Source organism: Panthera uncia, chromosome A2, assembly GCF_023721935.1.
Source record: "Panthera uncia isolate 11264 chromosome A2, Puncia_PCG_1.0, whole genome shotgun sequence".
Classification (NCBI taxonomy): Eukaryota; Metazoa; Chordata; class Mammalia; order Carnivora; family Felidae; genus Panthera; species Panthera uncia.
The window spans coordinates 143,697,237-143,716,574 of record NC_064816.1 but is presented as its reverse complement, the minus strand read 5'-3'; the positions used below and the strand labels follow the sequence as shown (position 1 = coordinate 143,716,574).

General features: G+C 42.3%; 1 protein-coding gene across 4 annotated transcripts in view; it reads right to left on the bottom strand.

The window, feature by feature from the left end:
- Window positions 1-19,338, bottom strand: part of EXOC4 (exocyst complex component 4) — a 746,462-nt gene that overhangs the window by 635,983 nt on the left and 91,141 nt on the right. For all 4 annotated transcript variants that reach the window (XM_049643019.1, XM_049643021.1, XM_049643020.1 and 1 more), the window contains exon 7: window positions 10,878-11,052. In XM_049643019.1, the coding sequence (XP_049498976.1) occupies window positions 10,878-11,052 (175 nt within the window). The remainder of the gene's footprint in view (window positions 1-10,877; window positions 11,053-19,338) is intronic.

Below are 19,338 nucleotides of genomic sequence, written 5' to 3'. Positions count from 1 at the left end.
TGGAGTAACCCAACTCGATGGAGATACTCTGCCGATTCAACAGGCACAAAAATACCATCTTCCTGATCCTAACTGCCAACCACCCATTCCCAAAACTCCATCCTGACTTATGATTCTTTGTTAGAGTCGATGGTAAAAGGCTTTAGAAAATTCACTCCTCTTTCAAAATCTCTTTAACCTCTGTCCTCTTGCTTGTCACTGCCCCTGCCCTAGTCTCCCTCTTCTCTCCTGCACTGATTGAGCTTGACGTTTAACTGGGATCTCTCCATCCATTTCCTTCTCCACCAATCCATTTTGCACACCGCTTCCAGATAAATCACCCTAAAAATATTATTTTCACCATTTTACTTTATCAGAAAAGCATAATTTCTACCATCAGCTACGAAGTAATTATGCCTCCCCAAATCAGCCTCAATCTGATGAAGCCTCTAGACCCAAGTTACAAGACAATAATAATAAATAGCAAGTGACACTGTGGAAAAGCAATCAACAAAAGCCAGAATGTGGAAAGTTCTACAGGACAATGATCTGGTTTCTTCAATAAATAAACTGCAAGTGGTAAAAACAAAATGAGAGATTTAACTTACAGATTGATGCAGTTTTAAGAAACTTACCAATCACACCACACTATTTAACCCTTATTTGGATTCTGATGCAAACAAACTGTAAAAAATATATATACAATTACAACATTTGAGACAACCAGAAATTTGAACACTGACTGGATATTTTGGTGATAAGGAAATTATGTTTTTAGGTATGGCTATGTTTTCTTTTTTTAAAGGAGTCCTTATCTTTTAGAGACTCATACTCCAATATAGATGAAACAATATCATCTCTAGGATTGTTTCAAAACAGTAAAGGAAAGGGAAATGGGCAGTGGTAGAAACAAAACAGTATTACCATCAACTGATAGCTCCTGAAACTGCTGAGACTGGATGATAGGGGTTCATTATATACTTTTTTTTTTTTTTTATTTCTGAACACATTTGAAATTTCCCACAATAACAAAAATCCATAATGGTAGCTCACTGCCAAAAGGAGCAAGTCCAAACTGCCCAATTTCTTATTCAATCTCTTATCTCCAAACTTCCCAATCTCTTATTCAATCTCTTATCTCCAAATTGCCCAATTTCTTACCCCTGTCACCCAAAATTATTCAATCTTTTTTTGGTAATGCTTCCCAAAAAACCAACCAACCAAAAACCTCCATTCTCCCCAGCTCTCTAGCATACCACCTGCATTTTGCATTTAACCCCAACCAAATTGAAACATGCCCAGTATCCTCTTGACCATGAACTCAACGGCTTTAACCCATTCTGACCTCCTTCGCTGGTCTTCCCTAGCAGTGGTGTTCACAATGAACATTATCCCTTCGAATCATAAACTGTTCTGTAACTGTCCTTGATATATGTTCTTATCTGAACTCCCTGCAAGGTTATACTTCCTTAAATTCCTTTAAATGAGTGTTTAAAAAGGAAGAAGTTTCTTTTCCCCCTAATTAAAAAAAAAGAAGTTCCGTTAACATAAATTTAGAAACCTCAAATAAGTAGTAAGTGGAGGTGGGGAAAGGCAACATAGAAAACCCCCATTCTTTTTTTTAAATTTTTTTTTTCAACGTTTTTAATTTATTTTTGGGACAGAGAGAGACAGAGCATGAACGGGGGAGGGGCAGAGAGAGAGGGAGACACAGAATCGGAAACAGGCTCCAGGCTCCGAGCCATCAGCCCAGAGCCTGACGCGGGGCTCGAACTCACGGACCGCGAGATCGTGACCTGGCTGAAGTCGGACGCTTAACCGACTGCGCCACCCAGGCGCCCCAGAAAACCCCCATTCTTAATGACAGACATTCTGATGTAATTCCTTCCAATCCAAACCAAGTCTCAGATGAAATAATGTATTTGTCCACATTCTCAACTATTCAAGTCAATAGGAATCACCTGCTTGGGATGCTACTCTAAATAAGTTGTCCAAAAGCTGTGAAGGGAGATCAGTGACAGCACAATCATTCAGTTTCCTTTTCCCTTTAAAGTGTGTATACTCAAGCATTTTCACATCTTGATGGAGTTTCAACATCTTCTCATTCGCTCTATGTCATGGAACACTGACATTCCTGAACATGCGGCAGTGACATTTCTTTCAAAATTAAACCAGATTCGCCTTTTGCGAACTTCTCTTACTCCTGAAGATTGTCTTTAATAGCTCCGGTTTTAACATGACCAAAACTCCAACATTTGCTAATGCTGGCTCTCAACTGAGAACATGCAGTAGAATCCACTGGAATCCTACTGGAACAGGCTCTCCAGGGGTGGGCAGCACAGGGAATTCTGGTTGGAATCCTCACCACTCACCAGGGTCTCTTGGTTCCTAACAAGCCCCCTGCTTCAGCCCAGGTGCACTACAGCTTGATAAGCACACCGTCATCATAGGGACCCTAACGGCATCAGTAGCAGCACAAGCCTAATGGGCACGTGGCTTGTAACACTCCCCTCTCTAAAACCTCAGACAAAACGGGACGGAGGAAGAAGGCTTGGAAGTGGTCGTGTGGATGGAAAACCTGCCATCTCTACCACTGGTTTTTCTAGACCAAGACCTAATCAGACCCAAGCAGACGCTGCCTGGGTAACAAGGAATTTAAGGAGAGCAGACTTCCCACCAGATCTACTTATTCTGCAGTTTCTGCCACCAAGTTACTGGGTGAGAGTCTGGCCCAATGTACTCAGATGCCCGTGACATGTACCTCCGGTTTCACTGGGCAGACACCTTAGCACTTGCCACATGTACACCAGGAGCTGGGGGGACACGGCGACAGCCCATCGGTTCCTGCATTAAGCAGTAGTAGTAGTGAACCTAAAACAATACAGGTTGAGCCCTGATGCTATGGAAACGGACTCCAATTTGGAGGAAGATTTCTAACTTAACGTTCTAATGCTAACTCAGTCCTGTTCACTGGGCAGCATACTATCCACTGACAAGACACAACAAAAATTCTAGGAGCGAGCAGCTTTCTGGAGACACAGTGGGAGGACTTCAATACGCCACCCAAAATAGAGACTATCAGAAAGTTTGAAAGGCTGAGAAATGAAGAAAAGCTCTTTCTGCAAGGGTAATCTCACAGGTTATCTGGCCTGGAATATTTAAAAAAAAAAAAAAGCTAGTTTTACTTTAAGGTCTGGAATCCTCAGCCAACAAAATATCAAATGAAACCAAACCTAAGAAGAACCTAGTTTCAGACCTGGATTCAAAATAGAAATTGCGCGTGTCTCCTTGAAAAACTCCTCCGGGTCACAGATCACCACCAATAAGATTTGTCGATTTTCTTACCTGACAGCAAACTTCAAGTTCTCTCTGGGTGAGGTTAATTTTATCACCATTTAAACATTTATGTGGCAGTTAACAAAAGGAAAGTGATTTTACATTCTGTGTGTGTTAATCTCCAGAAAAAGAGATCAAGGCCCTAAAAAGGGAATTGACTTGTTCTGGGCGTCACTGTCAGGGGTAAACAGAGTAATTAGAACTGCCTCCACCTAGAGAACGCTGCTTAGCACACCGAAGGGTTACACGTTGCAGCCAGCAACGGCGAAACAGACAGTTTGTTTTACAAGGAGATATGAAAGAGGGAGATTTCTTTTTTAGAATCCTAACACCCGTTCAAAGTGATGCTCTTATTTCCTGTTGGGCAGAATTCCACAAGAAACAGAGTATTTTGTTTCCAGTGTACCTTAGTCTTATGCACTTGAAAATGTGCAGCCAACAGTATGACAGGCATGTCACCAAGTAGGTGACATTTTGGAAGGTGCTGCCGCTGCTCAGAAGGGCAAAAACATGTATTTCTATTATCACAGTTTCAAAGAGAGTGTAAAACTGAAAAAGGAGTGCAGCAGTGTGTGGTCACAGGGCTGACACCAGCAGAAAACTCTGACACCCTGTTACTATGAGAGCTACAGCCTTGTCTCCTCGAGAGGCTGTCTCCAGACACAAACACGCCGGGACAAACGAGCCTTTCAACTGCAGGATGGATTCTGCCTGCTGGGGGAAGCCCAGGTTCCAGTGGAGAAAAACTGCTGAAGTCTTTAAAGGATCAAAAATTATTTTCTTTTCCGAGATTTAATAAACATAAGGGCGTTTCCACTTTTTAGCAAGGAACACTTTCCATTCAAAGAAACGCAGAAACACAAACTCTACTTACGTGACTCCATTCGCCACGTGATGCCGTCACCTCCACTCAAGCCTGGCGCACGCTTAACTGCAGGTATCTATTGTTCGCTCCCTTATTTCATTCTCCAGGAATGATCTTTAACCCAAAGAGCATGCCACCACCAAGTATGTGAGAGCTAAACTGGCCGGAGCATAAAACTCTAGAGGAACTTAAGCCAAGAGTCTTTTTGAAAGCCTCCGTGTTGGTTTAGAAAAAAAACATTCTTGGGGCGCCTGGGTGGCGCAGTCGGTTGAGCGTCCGACTTCAGCCAGGTCACGATCTCGCGGTCCGTGAGTTCGAGCCCCGCGTCGGGCTCTGGGCCGATGGCTCGGAGCCTGGAGCCTGTTTCCGATCCTGTGTCTCCCTCTCTCTCTCTGCCCCTCCCCCGTTCATGCTCTGTCTCTCTCTGTCCCAAAAATAAATAAAAAATAAAAAATAAAAAAAAAGAAAAGAAAAAAGAAAAGAAACATTCCGCCGTGTTACCACTCCCACAAGATCCCTAAGAATGACTTTAGTGGAAAAACATACACTGCTTCAGGTCCCTCCTCACTTTGCCAGTGAGCGCTCTTGTGTTCACCTTTATTCCCTAATGCCTAGCATGTACCTGGCCCCAATAACAGCACTAAACCATCGTTAGTCTCTGTCACATTGGAAACCAGACTCCTAAGTCGACGACGCAGTTTTGTAGAATTCCCAAGACTCCCAAACGGCTTACAAATCCTGCTCTCCTTCGTATTCCTTTTCCATACCCCGTGGGAGCCTGTCTTGTTTATCTCACTATTAGACAATACCTCCAGAAATATCCGCAGACTCTCCACTTGCCTGCAGAACAGCTTCCCTGCATTAGTCTCCAGCTCCTCTGCTCAGTCCATTTCAACGCCAGCACTGATCCTACTTTATCTCATCACACCCCAATCAAAATCCCCAGTGAGCCAATAGTACTGAAAACAAAGGTCCCCAAACTTCAGCACACACACACACACATCTCCCAAAAGGCTTCTTAAAACACAGACTATATGGCCACATCCCTGGCATTTATGATTTGGTGAGTGTAAGTTAAGGATAAAACTCTGCACTTTCGGGAAGCCTGAGTAGCTCAGTCGGTTAAGCGTCCCACTTCAGGTCATGATCTCGCAGTCAGTGAGTTCGAGCCCCGCGTCACGCTCCGTGCTGACACCTCGGAGCCTGGAGCCTGCTTTGGATTCTGTGTCTCCCCTGCTTGTGCTGTGTCTCTCTCAAAAATACAGATTAAAAAAATTTTCTAAATAAGAAATTAAAAATCTGCATTTTTAATATGTTCCCCCAGGTAACACTGGCCCAAAGCAATGGTTCCCAATTATAGGATCCTAAATATAACAAAACCACCTTAGGAACAAAAAAAACAAAACAAAAAAACAAAAATAAGCCTACAGAACCCAGCCTTTATCCATAGTGATTCTCATTCAAAAGGTCTAGGATGGGGCTAGGAATCAAACCCTGGGTATATCAAACGCACGTCCAGCCTCAGAAGCCATCAGTCTGAAAATGAATCACAAAGCCTATGGGTGACACTAGAGGTCTTCCACAACCTGTACCCAAATCCACCTACAAACTTATCTAGTCCACAAAATAAGCCCTCGCTTACAGCTAAGCCATTCTTTTTCTTATCTCTGAATACCATTTTCCATTCTTTCTGAGCCACTTAACATCATTTCATTCGCCATTCCTGCTACCTAGACGGCCATTCCCATCTCTCCTCTGTTCCTGTGACTCCTCCAAGAATCAGTGTATCATCAACCTCGAAAAACAAAACAAAACAAAACAAAACTTTTCTGGTCCATTCTACATGTTTTAGAACAATTGTATGACACACGGCGCCACCTACCTTCTTACATTTGGCAACATCAGTTCATCCGTGTGTCTGCCACTGTGTACCCAATTCATTGACGGGTGTGTAGCCTGATATTATTCAGTAACCTGTACCCTGAATTTCTGAAGGAACTAGAGAATACAGCACACTGAAAACAAATTGAAAAGTTGCAGAATGATTTTTATAGTATAGTAACAATGTAAAGTATGAACTTCTTATTCAAAAATGCTTCATTCTCACATCTGCGGGTTAATAAAAAAGAGCAGAATGGACCATTAAGAGAACAACCACAGATTAATTCAAGTGATGACTAAGATCATTCTTCCAACATATGTCTAAGAAAACAAAAGATGGGGGCAGCAAAGCAGATAGGTAAGAGGAAGAGAAAAATGGACTAAAAGGAAAGAAGAACATGGTTATACCTCGATCTCAAACCAATCAAACACAGTAAGTGAAAGGAAATAGTATTTCTATGTTAGACACCTCACCTTGTGCTATTAGATCAGTTTTAGTTTTATGTTCTTTATCTGTCAAATAGCTTATGGCAGTGATACATGAACACATCAACATCAAATAGTAACAGTCTTTCCAAGTGTATGACTTGGGCACTACCAGTTTCCTGGGAGCTGTAACACACAACGGAGCCCTCTTTCCTGACTTAAACATGTCTTGGGGGTAAAAGCAGTGGGGAATGGGAAGAAACTGCAAATGGACACCAAGTTTCTTTTTAGGTGTTGAAAATATTCTAAAATTATATCATGGTGATGGTTGTACAACTCCACAGATATACTAAAAACCACTGAAATCTACATTTTAAATGCATGAATCTTATGCCATGTAAATTCTATTTCAATAAAGCTATTTAAATAGGCAAAACAAGGGGCGCCTGGGTGGCTCGGTCGGTTAAGCGTCCGACTTCGGCTCAGGTCATGATCTCACGGTTCGTGGGTTCGAGCCCCGCGTCGGGCTCTGTGCTGACAGCTCAGAGCCTGGAGCCTGTTTCAGATTCTGTGCCTCCCTCTCTCTGTGACCCTCCCCCGTTCATGCTCTGTCTCTCTCTGTCTCAAAAATAAATAAATGTTAAAAAAAAATAAATAAATAAATAAATAAATAGGCAAAACAAGTAACTCATTTCATAATATGAAGGTAGGATCCCCAAATCATTCTCCTGAAACAACATATGTGAAAGGTATAAGTCATTTAATAAGACACAAACACATATTTTAAATCATGTTTACGTTTTGGCTGTTAATGTCTGAGCGAACTTAAAGTTCCTTAGTATATTATAAACATTTTCAACATAAAATTATGTGTTTTGTTTTCAAAAGTACGAGAATTGTACACATTTAACATATCCAAAGTAAGTAGAGCTAAGGCATATATATCTTTGTTCATAATCATAATTCTTCATGATAGTATTATAAATAGGATCCTAATAGGCTTAAAGTTGTTTTCAACTTAGAACATCTATCTAGCTTAAATTGGTCAAATAGCAGAGATCATAAGAATTTATAAAGTATTTCATAACCTTGCAAGAGTAGGTTTTAATAGTCGATAAATACTTTCTGGGGCTTCATGTATTCAAGTTTTAAACGCCGTAAGTACCAGGACACAAAGTAATTCCATCTGATAATATTACATATTCTAATAGAATCCAACATGTTTGCATAATACAAATTACTAGTATTCCACGGTATGTCTCTTTCCATTCATATACCTTAATCTATCTATATCTTTATATTTAAAGAGGATTCTTTTTTCTTTTTTTTTTTTTTTTGAGACAGAGAGAGAGAGAGGAGAGCAGAAGGAAAGACAATCTTTTTTATTTTTTTAATGTTTTACTTTATTTTTGACAGAAAGAGCACAAGCAGAGGAGGGGCAGAGAGAGAGGGCAACAGAGGATCTAAAGACAGCTCTGCACTGACAGCAGCAAGCCTGATGTGGGGCTCAAACTCACGAAGCACAAGATCATGACTGGAGCCAAAGTTGGATGCTCAACCCACTGAGCCACCCAGGCGCCCTGGAAAGAGAATCTTAAGCAGCCGCTATTCCCAGCGTGGAGCCCCAGGTGATCGTGAGATCTTGACCTGAGCAGAAATCAAGAGTCAGATGCTTAACGGATGGGGCCACCCAGGCAACCCTAAAGAGGATCTCTTTTTTTTTTTTTAATGTTTATTTATTTTGAGAGAGAGCGGGAAAGAATCCACACGTGCGTGCACACACGAGTGTACCAGAGGGGCAGAGAGAGAGGGAGAGAAACAATCCCAAGCAGGCTCCACACTGTCAATACAGAGCCTGACACAGGCCTCCTTCCCACAAACCGTGAGATCATGACCTGAGCTGAGATCAAGCGTCAATCAACCAACTAACTGAGCCAGCCAGGGCCCCCTAAAGAGGATCTATAAAATCCAAAATCAGGAACTCGTATTGAAAGACAGGGCCATGTTCTTCAAAATGCCAGGGAGAAGTTAGTGGACATTTTTATCATGGGTTCCTTCTTAGCGTTGTGTCTTTTTTTCCTCTGGCTATCTTTAAGACTCCTTTGTTCTTTGGTTTTCAGCAACCTGGTGATGATCTGTCTAGGCATTGGTTTTCTCTAGGTTAAAGCTGCTTGGGATTTGTTGGGCTTGTTGAATCTGTGGGTTTATGTTTTTCAATAAATTTAAAAACTTTCGGTCATGATTTCTTCCAATAATTTTCTGCCTCAGTATCTCTCTTCCCTCTCCTCTGTACCTGCAACTACCACGTTGCATGACATTGTCCCATTATGGACAATATGGCCTTGTTCATTTCTCCTTGCAGTTGGCTTTCTTCCTGTGCTTCCTTTCGGATCACTCTGATTTATTCATCTTTGAGTTCCCTGGTCTTTTTTTCTATAGCAGGCATCTGCGGCTAAACCCATCTCGTGATTTGTCCATTTCAGATATTAATTTTTATTAATTTTCTTATTTCCCAGTTAGAGTCACATTCTTCTGCTTTCCCACAAATATAATTGTATGCTGGACACTGTAGATGCTTCACTAGTGAAAATGTGGATTATATTGCCTCACTTCAGAGTGAGTTTTGTTCTGGCCAGCAGCTGATGTACAGGTGGATCGGGCTGATGCTGGAGAGACTTGGTTATGCAAGATCCAGAGTAACCCCTCCCCTACAGCTGGAATAGTCCCTATCCCTGAATCACAACCTTGCTGAGGCCACATCTGAAAGCATGGGGTGTTCAGCAGGTTCTCCCCACACTGACTGAACTCCAACATCCAATTTCCAATCATCTGGCAACGTCTGGCATTTCCATTCAACTCACGGTCCCACAGTGACAGTTTCCTGCCAAGCTTTGTGGTGTCTGCATCACTCGGTTTTTGACCAAAGGCTCAAAGGCACTCTTTTCAGGCTGACAGGGTGCCTCCTCTGTGTGATCCTCTCTTCCCCACTACCCTATGCCACAAATTCCAGCTGCCTCTACACCTCCAAACTCTCATCTCTGTTCCCTTTGCTTAGAGACTCCGCTGCTGTCTGCCTACGTTTCACTTCCTTGAGCCATAGCACGGCAGGTGTCCCCCAGGAGGAAGCCAGGATGAACGTGGAATCCACCTCATGTGTTCTCTGCTCTGAACTGAAGGTGCGGACTGAGTCCACCCAGTTGTAGAGCTGCTCACATCATTTCATCATGGCTAGAACCAGAAGTCCCTCGTTCTAACTATTTCTGAAATGGCTTTAAAATCTATGATCCTATTTCATCCTTAAAATAAACAGGTGACCTGAAAAGCACCTATTTCCATGACATTAGCAAATCAAGATATAAAACACTGTAAAACCAGTGTCTAGGCAACAAATACATTTTATTCAATACACAAATGTTCCTCAAGCACCTACTATGGACACGTGGTAATTGACAAAGGAGCAAAACAGACTCAGGGGATGTAGTTGCAACCTATAATCTTTCCACTGAGCCACCAATAAAGCACCCAGACTGCACCAAAAAAAAAAAAGTCTAATGAATGAGTAAGCAAGAATCCATCATTCAATCCATCAGGAGCATACCTATACTCTTAAAAATGACTACAATTTAATTCATGATTTATTTCTTCCGGCAAGTATTCCTATTTGCCATGCAAGAAATTTCATTCCCACACAGTTACATTTTTCAATTCCCTACGTATACTTTTTTTTCACATTAGTAGGGACTATCTAACCAAGTCACTTCTATTTAGCTATGTCAAATTTGCTTCGGCTACCTCTTAATCGTATTTCCAATTCTCCTGTGGCCAAATCAAATATATTTGCCTGGCACTTGGAGACAGCATATAATAAAATTTCTAAATACCATCTCTGCAGCATCATACCAAACAGTAATATCATTGCTCCAATCTTCAGCAAATCAAAGTGATGCATTTATTCCTTACAGTAATTTTCATCTCTCAAAACAAGCTCTTGACCGGTCATTTACCTCAATATATGCAAGAGATGACTGTACGAAAACGGCCATAAAACTAAGCTACATATGTTTATAAAATACTGTCTAAGAACATTTTAACACTGATTACCTTAATATAGGACTAATTCCAGTGCAGTAAAGCACTTTACAACAGAAGGCCACATACTGTACCTCCTTGATGGCTACATATTGAGAATCTCCTCATTTTCAAGCCTGGCAAAAAAAGTTAAGAGGTCTTCTGAAAATGATAGAAGTTGATGACATCAGCAGCATCCCCTTTCAATAGTAACATTATTCTCTCACTGTTTATGAGCAAGGGAATATCTTAGGTGGTAGATATTTCGTTCCAACCTGTTATTCTGAATCAAGATGGCACCACGTGTAAAAGGACCTTTTACCTGCAGAACATCTTGGATCTTCATCCACACGTCCGCCATATCGTACAATTTGACATCTTCCTGCTGGGCCAGCGGGGTCACAACAGTGTCCTGCAGGTACCCCAGGACCACAGAATGTGCAGTGGCTACAGCGTTAAACTTGTCAAATAGCAACTCCAGCAGTTCTAGAAGTAGCCTGGGGAAAAAAAAGAGATAACGTTGACATACGCACGCCCACACACACAAGGATGGCTCACAAGGGCCCACACAAAAACCATCAACCTGCGGGGAAGCAACGAGCCACCATGGATAGAGCACATGAGATTTCCACAGACGGATTTCCAACAGTTGTAGGATCTAAGCAGCTTTGGAAATCTAAGCCTCAGTTTCCTCTGCTGTAAACTGGAAGCGACATAAGAATCTAAAAGCCAGTTGCAACGTCCCTAAACCAGCTGGAGCAGCTCAGTAAACACATTCCCTTTTTATCACATTTCAGTGATCACCACACTGCTACTCTGTATTCATACAGGCAGTTTCTCTAAGAAATTCAGGCAATTTTTCAGACAACAGCTCAGATGTTACACAGAATATGCTATTTCCCCAGCAATAAATTGGGCACTTTTGTAAGGATACTAATCCTTTTAGTCATGGAAAGCTGTGCCTACCACTCAAACGTATGGCCGAAGTCGCCTGAAAAAAGATACACACCTGCCGAGCAATCTGACTTTCACCACAGGGAGCAGCTTAGGCATCTGCATTATCTCATTTTTCATAGTGAGAGATGCTGGACACATATTATTACATCAATTTTATATACTCAAGGACACAAAATGAGGTTGCGAGGCAGCTGAGCCTAGAACAAAAGTGGATTTCCATGTCAGTGCATTTAGCCACGTACCTCTCACTATAGTTCTAGAATGTAGATATGTATTCACAGATAGTTCGAAGCTTTATGTGAGGAATGCCAAGTAATTCCTCTATCGCAGAGGCTTACAGCTGCACTGATCACCCAGGCTTCGAAGCATCCTTTCCTCCTCTGAACTTCTATTTCATCCCACTTGTAAGGTGCTTATACGTGCCTCATAGATGTGACTCGATAAATGCGGGTCACAGGTATTTATATAGAGACATTCTAACTCCCTTCTTCATTATTAGTCTTTCAGTGTAGAAACTGCTTTATGCATCTCCGTATACTCAAGGGCATTTAAAACAGTGATCAGCAAATATCTGCTGAATTTAATGTGTATACCATGAAAGAGTCTAGAAAATTCGGAAATGTGACCTTTACTGTATATTGTGGGCTCTCGGTTTGAGATTTCCTAAGTGGACTTAGAAACCAGCCTGAAAAGTAGAAAAGGAAAGCAAAAGAGCTTGTCAGCAGTGTCCATTAACAAGATTTTAGTGCCATAAATAAGAGGTGATAACTACAATTTCATCAAAATGTAGAGCATATTATCCATTCCTATGGCTACTTTACTGCCCAATTACGATAATTAATGTGCCAGTATGACACCCAATAACTATCTTATGATAAAACCCTAATATCTGTTTGACGTTTTAATTTAGATGAGACAGAATCAATAAAAATTTATGTAGTACTCCCAGTTTAGAACACAAATAATCCAGAAATTAAACATTGTATTTATAAATAGGAGCCATTCTACCTTTGGAATTACTTTTTTTTTTTTAATCTTTGAAAGGTCAAGTCCCATTTATGCTCACATATACCTAAAACAATTCTTTCTCATCTGTGTTACTGAAGAAATTTTCAAATATCAGCAGAGGGGTACAAAGTACAGGAAGACGTGCCTAACGTAAGAGCCGAAATAGCTAATTCATCGTAGGGAAATGATCTGCATAAAACAGATACCTGGCATCGTACAGAGTAAATTCCTGATGAAGTGAAGATTCTACTTTTCAAATATTTAAGCTAAATATGTAAGTCTGTGGTTCCCAAATATCAATCCATGGACCACAGTGTACTTTTCAGTGATAGCAAAATAAGAAAAACAGAAACATATATTAACTTTTCACAAAAGTAAATTAATTTGGTATTTTGAGCACTCTCCTGATAGGAAAAATCTCCAGTTGCTTTCTGTCATGATGGCAATTACATTGCCAAAATGTCCTTGACAAAATTAAAACTGAATAACCTCATATTATACCCTAACAGTTTTGAAGTCATATTGATCCAGGACATCCAGAAGCCTGAAGCACACTGGTGTCCAATTTCCCAATGGCACAAAGCTCCAGGTAAAAGCCTGCACACCAGCAACGAAGCAGAAAACGTTGGAAACGCAGTGGCTCCTCTGCATGGAGGGGCGCTGCTGTCTGATCATCTCCAGGGCCACCAAGCTCCATGACTGCACATCTTGACCGCCGCTCAAGGACACGAGCAGCTCGGCAACCTGGGACAGTGCTCTATTTAGAAAAGAGACCCAGCAGGGAACTGAAGTGTAAGATGAGATCCATGGTATCTGTGAGCATCGTGGAAACAGCAGTCCTTTGATAAAATGCAGACTCATTGCCAGCTTCTCTCATTCCTGGACAATCAAGGCCAAGACAGACCTGCTGCAGTATGACCATCATAGCCTTAACACAGGCCTCACAGGGAAGAAGGAAGGGAGAAGAGAAGGGCTGGAAGTGGAAACATTCTACCAGCTCTACCTACATTTGAAACAGTGACCCATTTCAAGGAGAGGGATGCTCTCCTCTGCCTTACCACAGCATGACTATGGCAATATTAATAAAACCCGCGGTTCTTACAGCAAAACGAAAGACATTTGTGCTGCAAATGATACCATCAGTAAAGTGAAAAGACAACCCACAGAATGGGTGAAAATATCTGAAAACCATTTATCTGACCAAACACTTGTATCTAGAATACCTAAAGACCTCATACAACTCATAATAAAAAGATAAACAACCAAATTTTAACATCAAGAGTTTGAATATATTTCTCCAAAGAAAATCTACGAATGACCAATAGGCAAACAAAAGACATTCGACATCATTGGCTATCAGAGAAATGCAAGTCAAAACCATAAGATCCCATTTCAGCCCATCAGGATGGCTATTTTCAAAATGACAAACGATAAAAAGTGTTGGTGAAGATGCAGAGAGAAACTGGAACTTTCCATACAGCGCAGGTAGGCGTGTAAAACACTTCAGCTGCTCTGGAAACCTGTCTGTCACTTCCTCAAAACATTAAACATACAATTACCCTACGAACCCAGGGATTCCATTTCTAGGGATAGCCCCGAGAAAAATTAAAAAATACACGTGCACAAAAACTTGTACACAAATGTTCATGGCAGCATGATTCCTAGTAGTAAAATATTATACTAGTAAAATTGTAAAAATGGAAATCATCCAAATACCCATCCACTCCTGAACAGACAAACAAAATGCGGTATATTCATACAATGGGTTCTTATTTGGCTATCGACGGGAAAGAAGTGTGGGTGCATGCTACAATATGGAAGAATCTTGAAAACATACGTAGGTAAGTCACGGAAGATATGAATATTTATAAAAAATATCCAGAACAGGCAAATGACAGAAAAAGAAAATATATTCATGGTTACTTCGGTGGGTGGGAACTGACTACTAAAGCATATGGGGTTTTTTTATTACATTTTTTTTTAACATTTACTTATTTTTAAGAGAGAGAGAGAGAGAGAGAGAGACAAAGCACGAGTGGGCGAGGGTCAGAAAGAGGGAGACACAGAATCCGAAGCAGGCTCCGTCCGGGCTCTGAGCTGTCAGCACAGGGCCAATGCAGGGCTCGAACCTATGAACCATGAGATCATGACCTGAGCTGGAGTCGGACACTTAACTGACTGAGCCACCCAGGTGCCCCTATGAGGGTTTTTTGGTTGTTGTCTGGCAGGGGACAAAAATGTTCTAGAACTAGACAGTGATGCTGGTTGCACAACCCTGTGAATATGCTAAAAACCACTGTGTAGTATATGAATTATATCTCAATATGTCTATTTTAAAAAGAAACCCAGCAGCTATGGCATTTGACTGAGGACAGTAGGGCCCAAAACCTCCCTTGTAATGAAAAAACATATAAAACAGTGAAAAAGGAAACTGATGTCTTAAAAAGTAAAATATTACAAAAATGGATTCCTTTGGAGTCTTATTACAGGAGGACATTAACTTTTCTCTTTTGGTTCACTTGTTTTTTGTTTGTTCTTCCTGCTAATGTAAATAACCTATAAGAAATCAAAAGATTCAAATTCCTTCCCAGCATTGATAATTCTTACATTTCTTTATGGAAAACAAAAGTCAACGTCTCCAAGTGTTCCCATCTGTAAAAACAAAGTATTAATTGATACCTTCTCTAGAGCTCTCACCGAACTGCTGGAAACAGCACAGTAGAAAATGGACAGAACTCGGTAGAGGAAAGGGCGTTCAGACCCTCCCTGTCTGGGTTTCTGGCCTGAGCAACTCTGAAGATGACGCTTACCTTTCCTGAGAGTGAGAGATGATTCAAGCGAAGGCAGAAATTTGGAAGGAGAGATGGTGGGTTTAGATCTGGTTCAGTCTAAGGTGTTATGTATTTAAGCACTTGGATATGCAAGTCTGGAGCTCAGGGGAGAGAATGACATTGGAAATTTTTAAAATGATAAACATTTGAGAGGATGAGATCACTCGGGGATAATATGCAAAGTAAGTAAGGCAGGCGAGGTCCACAGCCAACACTTCCCAAAATAGCAGCATTGAAAAGATGGTGAGGAAGGAGCTAGGGAGGAAGAACGAAGCCAGGAGAGAAAACTGTAGAAGACAAAGGAGAAGAGAAGCAGCCAAGCTACACGGAGGTCAGAGAAGGTAAGGACGGAGAACTGTACGACTCACAGGTCCCAGCGACCTTGGCAAGAAGGATTCCTGAACTCAGCAGTGGGATGAGGAGTGAATGGCTAATAAGGAAAAAGTAACCAAAGTTAAAACGCACGCTTTGCGAAAGGCGCACCATTCCTCACCAACATATGCACTCCTTAAAAAAGAAAGACCACTCCCTCCCGATGCGCCGAAGAACAAGAGAGATTGGGAATCACTCACATAAATAGGACATAAATCCACACTGATCTGGCTCAATTTAAAGCCGGCAGGAATCAACTGAAACAAGTTAATATTCACAGACACTCTCCAACTGCCCACACAACACGAGATGGAGAAAACACGTCTTTTGCCTTCCGCTGCAGATATACTCAGGGTCACCCAAACACACAGAGCCCCGCTGAAATCATTCCCTACTCCCACCACAAAATTTAAATAAATAAGAGAAATAAGACATTACACTGCAGATAGTTCAGCTGCTCAAATCGTATCAGGCTCAAGGCTTCACCACTGATCTAAAAGACAACAGACAGAATCAATAAGCTACTAGAGACTCCTTACACCGAACTCAACGAGAAAAGGTCTCTTATACGAAGACGCCCAAGAATGTCAGAGATTAAAATTTCAATTAATTGCAATTTCTACCCTTCAGAAGAAAAGAACACACATTCTCTCTCACACACACACCACAGAGGTTACGTCTGGAGCCACAGAATAGGATGCTGTAACGGCAACACGACATCACAGCGGGTGAAGAAAAATGTTAATCCCGGGACAGCAAGACAGTATAAATGCCACTGAGAACTGTGGACTTGAAGCCTGCTCTCTGCTGCACGTCCGTGGGACCTTCAACACGTCATGCAGGCCTTCCCAATCGCAGGCTCCTCAAACACAAACTTCTTCGTTTACAATTTCCTAATCACAGATGGTGAGAATTACATGCAAAAACTATGTAAAAAGTATACTCAAAAAGCAACCCCGGAGGCTCCTGGGTGGCTCAGTCAGTTAAGTGTCCAGCTCTCGGTTGCGGCTCAGGTCATGATCTCACAGTTTGTGTGGCTGAGCCCTGCATCAGGCTCTGCGCTGACACAGCGGAGCCTGCTTGGGATTCTCTCTACCTCTCTCTCTGTCTCTGCCCCTCCCCTGTCTCTCTCTCCATCTCTCTCTATCCCTCCCCTGCTCATTCTGTCTCTCACTGCCCCTCCCCTGCACTCACTCTCTCTCTCAAAATAAATAAACTTAAAAAGAAAAACAAACCTAAAACAACATAAACTATTTTCTGTACCTTTAACAGTCACCATCTGGAGGGGGTGGGACGTGCAGAAGACACAAGAGACGCTCCAGATGTTTCCATGGCCCAGCTGCGTCTCTGTCCCTCCCACAGCTCAGTTAGTAAAACCCGGCTTGTATTCCGTGACATGTTCCAGCACGATCCCAATAAAACTCCCTCTTTAATTTAGTTGGAGTTGGGGTCTGTCACTGGTAACTACTGGAGGCCTAACTCACAGAATAAGAGCCAATTCCTTCATTCCTCTGGGATTCTATAATCCCTCCACAAAGAGATGCTCCCAATGGACGGAGAGAAGTGACAAAATAGTGACATGCATGGCCTCCCGGACTAGAAAGTAAGGACAGAGTCCTTGGTTAATGCTTCCTTATAACCACCCGCCTCCCCCAACACATGGCCCAATGCCCAGAATGGAAACAGTCGAATGTCGTGGGTGCCCCGGCTCAGGGGTAAAGGAATGAGCAGTAGAAGGTGGCAATATTAGGAGAAGTCTAGGATCAGAGACACTGGCCAGGGGTCCTCTTCATGGGGCTGGTGGCTAAAGGTGTCACAATGGAAGCGAGCTCTGAAACAGCAGGGCTGGAGTAGGAGGGGAAAGAGAATGATGACCACAGAGGACGAGGGCCATGACAAAGACCACTACGCCCACCACAGACAGACACACTGATCCCATGCTGGGCACTGTGCCAAGTGCTGTGCTTGGATTGGCTCATTTAAACTTCTGGATGACCCCGTGAGGAAGGTGCCGCTTTTATCCGCATATTACAGACCAGGAGACTACAACACAGACAAGGTGCAAGCAAAGCCCTCGGTTGTAGAGGATGTTCCTTTTCAGGGGTATTAGGAAAAAAAAGGAAGTCATTTTTCAAAAGAGGCCAAAGAGGTATCAGTACTGTACAAGGCCAAGGAAACCGGGCTGGAAAGAGTGTCAGTAGAACAGTCTATACCTGCCTCTACCTTCTCACTGCAAACTGGTTTCTGTCCCCAGCACGCTACTAAAACAACTCTTGCAGAAGTCTCCCACATTCATTTTGCTCCATCTCATAGACACCCTTTCTTTAAATAAGTACAGCACTGGTTTCTACGGACTACTCTCAATCCTCCTGGAAACACTGCCTCCCACTGGCCCACAACTCGATACTCCTCGGCTCTCCTCCTCCCTCTGGTTGCTCCTCCTCGGGAACCTCTTCCTCCTCTCCTGAATGGCTGTGCACTCCTCTCAATCCTCACACTCTCTCTGGGTGAGCTCGCTCAGCACGGCCTTCAATTTCCCACCTACTAACGATGCCTAAACCCATCTTCTGGCCAGTTCACTCTCCTGAGCTCTGGACCTCAAACCTCACAGGTCTCAAACAGAACTCATCCTATCGCTCCCCAAACCTACTCCTCTGCGGCCCCTACACCAGTGAATGGTACCACTTGCCCCAGCAAATCACCCTCACCTCCTTTCTTCCCCCAGATCCAATCAGTGACCACGTTCCTCTACTTCTACTCCTGTGCTATCTCTCAGATGGACCACGGTGCTCCAATGCCACTGCTACCCTGCTAATGCAGGCCATACCATCCACAAAAACAGCCTTCAAACTGGTCTGCTTTCCTCCGGTCCTTCCCTCTCCCTCTCTAGACTGTATACTAAGAGAGGGTAAGAACTGTGTCCAATTTATCACTGTATTCCAACATTTGCCATAATGTTCAGCATATGATAGGCAGTATGTATTTGTTGAAGGAATGAAACAAATGAGCTCCAGCAGGTCGGGGAGAGAGGGAGAGAGGCCTGGTTATAGATAACAAGGTGAGGAAATACATTTACGAATTATAATCTCCTGGTTTTATTTTTTATGTTTTATAGCCTCCTAGTTTTAGAAGACCACAATAAAAAAAAAATATTCCACATGTAACTATCCTCTCAAAAAGATAACCTTACCAACCTTAACATGAGAATCAAAAGAAGTATAGTTCAAGCTGAAAGATACACGCACTCAGAGCTAACATTAATAATACTGTAATAAAATCCATTTTGTGTTAAAAAAGAAAAAAGAAACATACGTGTCAAGTTGAAGAAAGCGCTTGTTCTTTAAACATACATGCGATGTACCTGGCAGGTTTTTAAAACAGCCCTCTTGTAAGTAACATGTTACTTACTTCCCGATCTTGCACTAACCTCCCACCTGCAGCCACCCCAATCTGTGTCATTGCCAAGAAACAGAAGGAGAAAATGTGGAGGAACAGGTACAGTTGCAAGGGGCAAGAAGTGTCTATGGTCTAGAGCTGGATCATCAAGCTGTGAAAAATGCTCAACATTTAAGGTGAGATACGACTATCTGAATCTAAACTTAACATCCAGGGAAC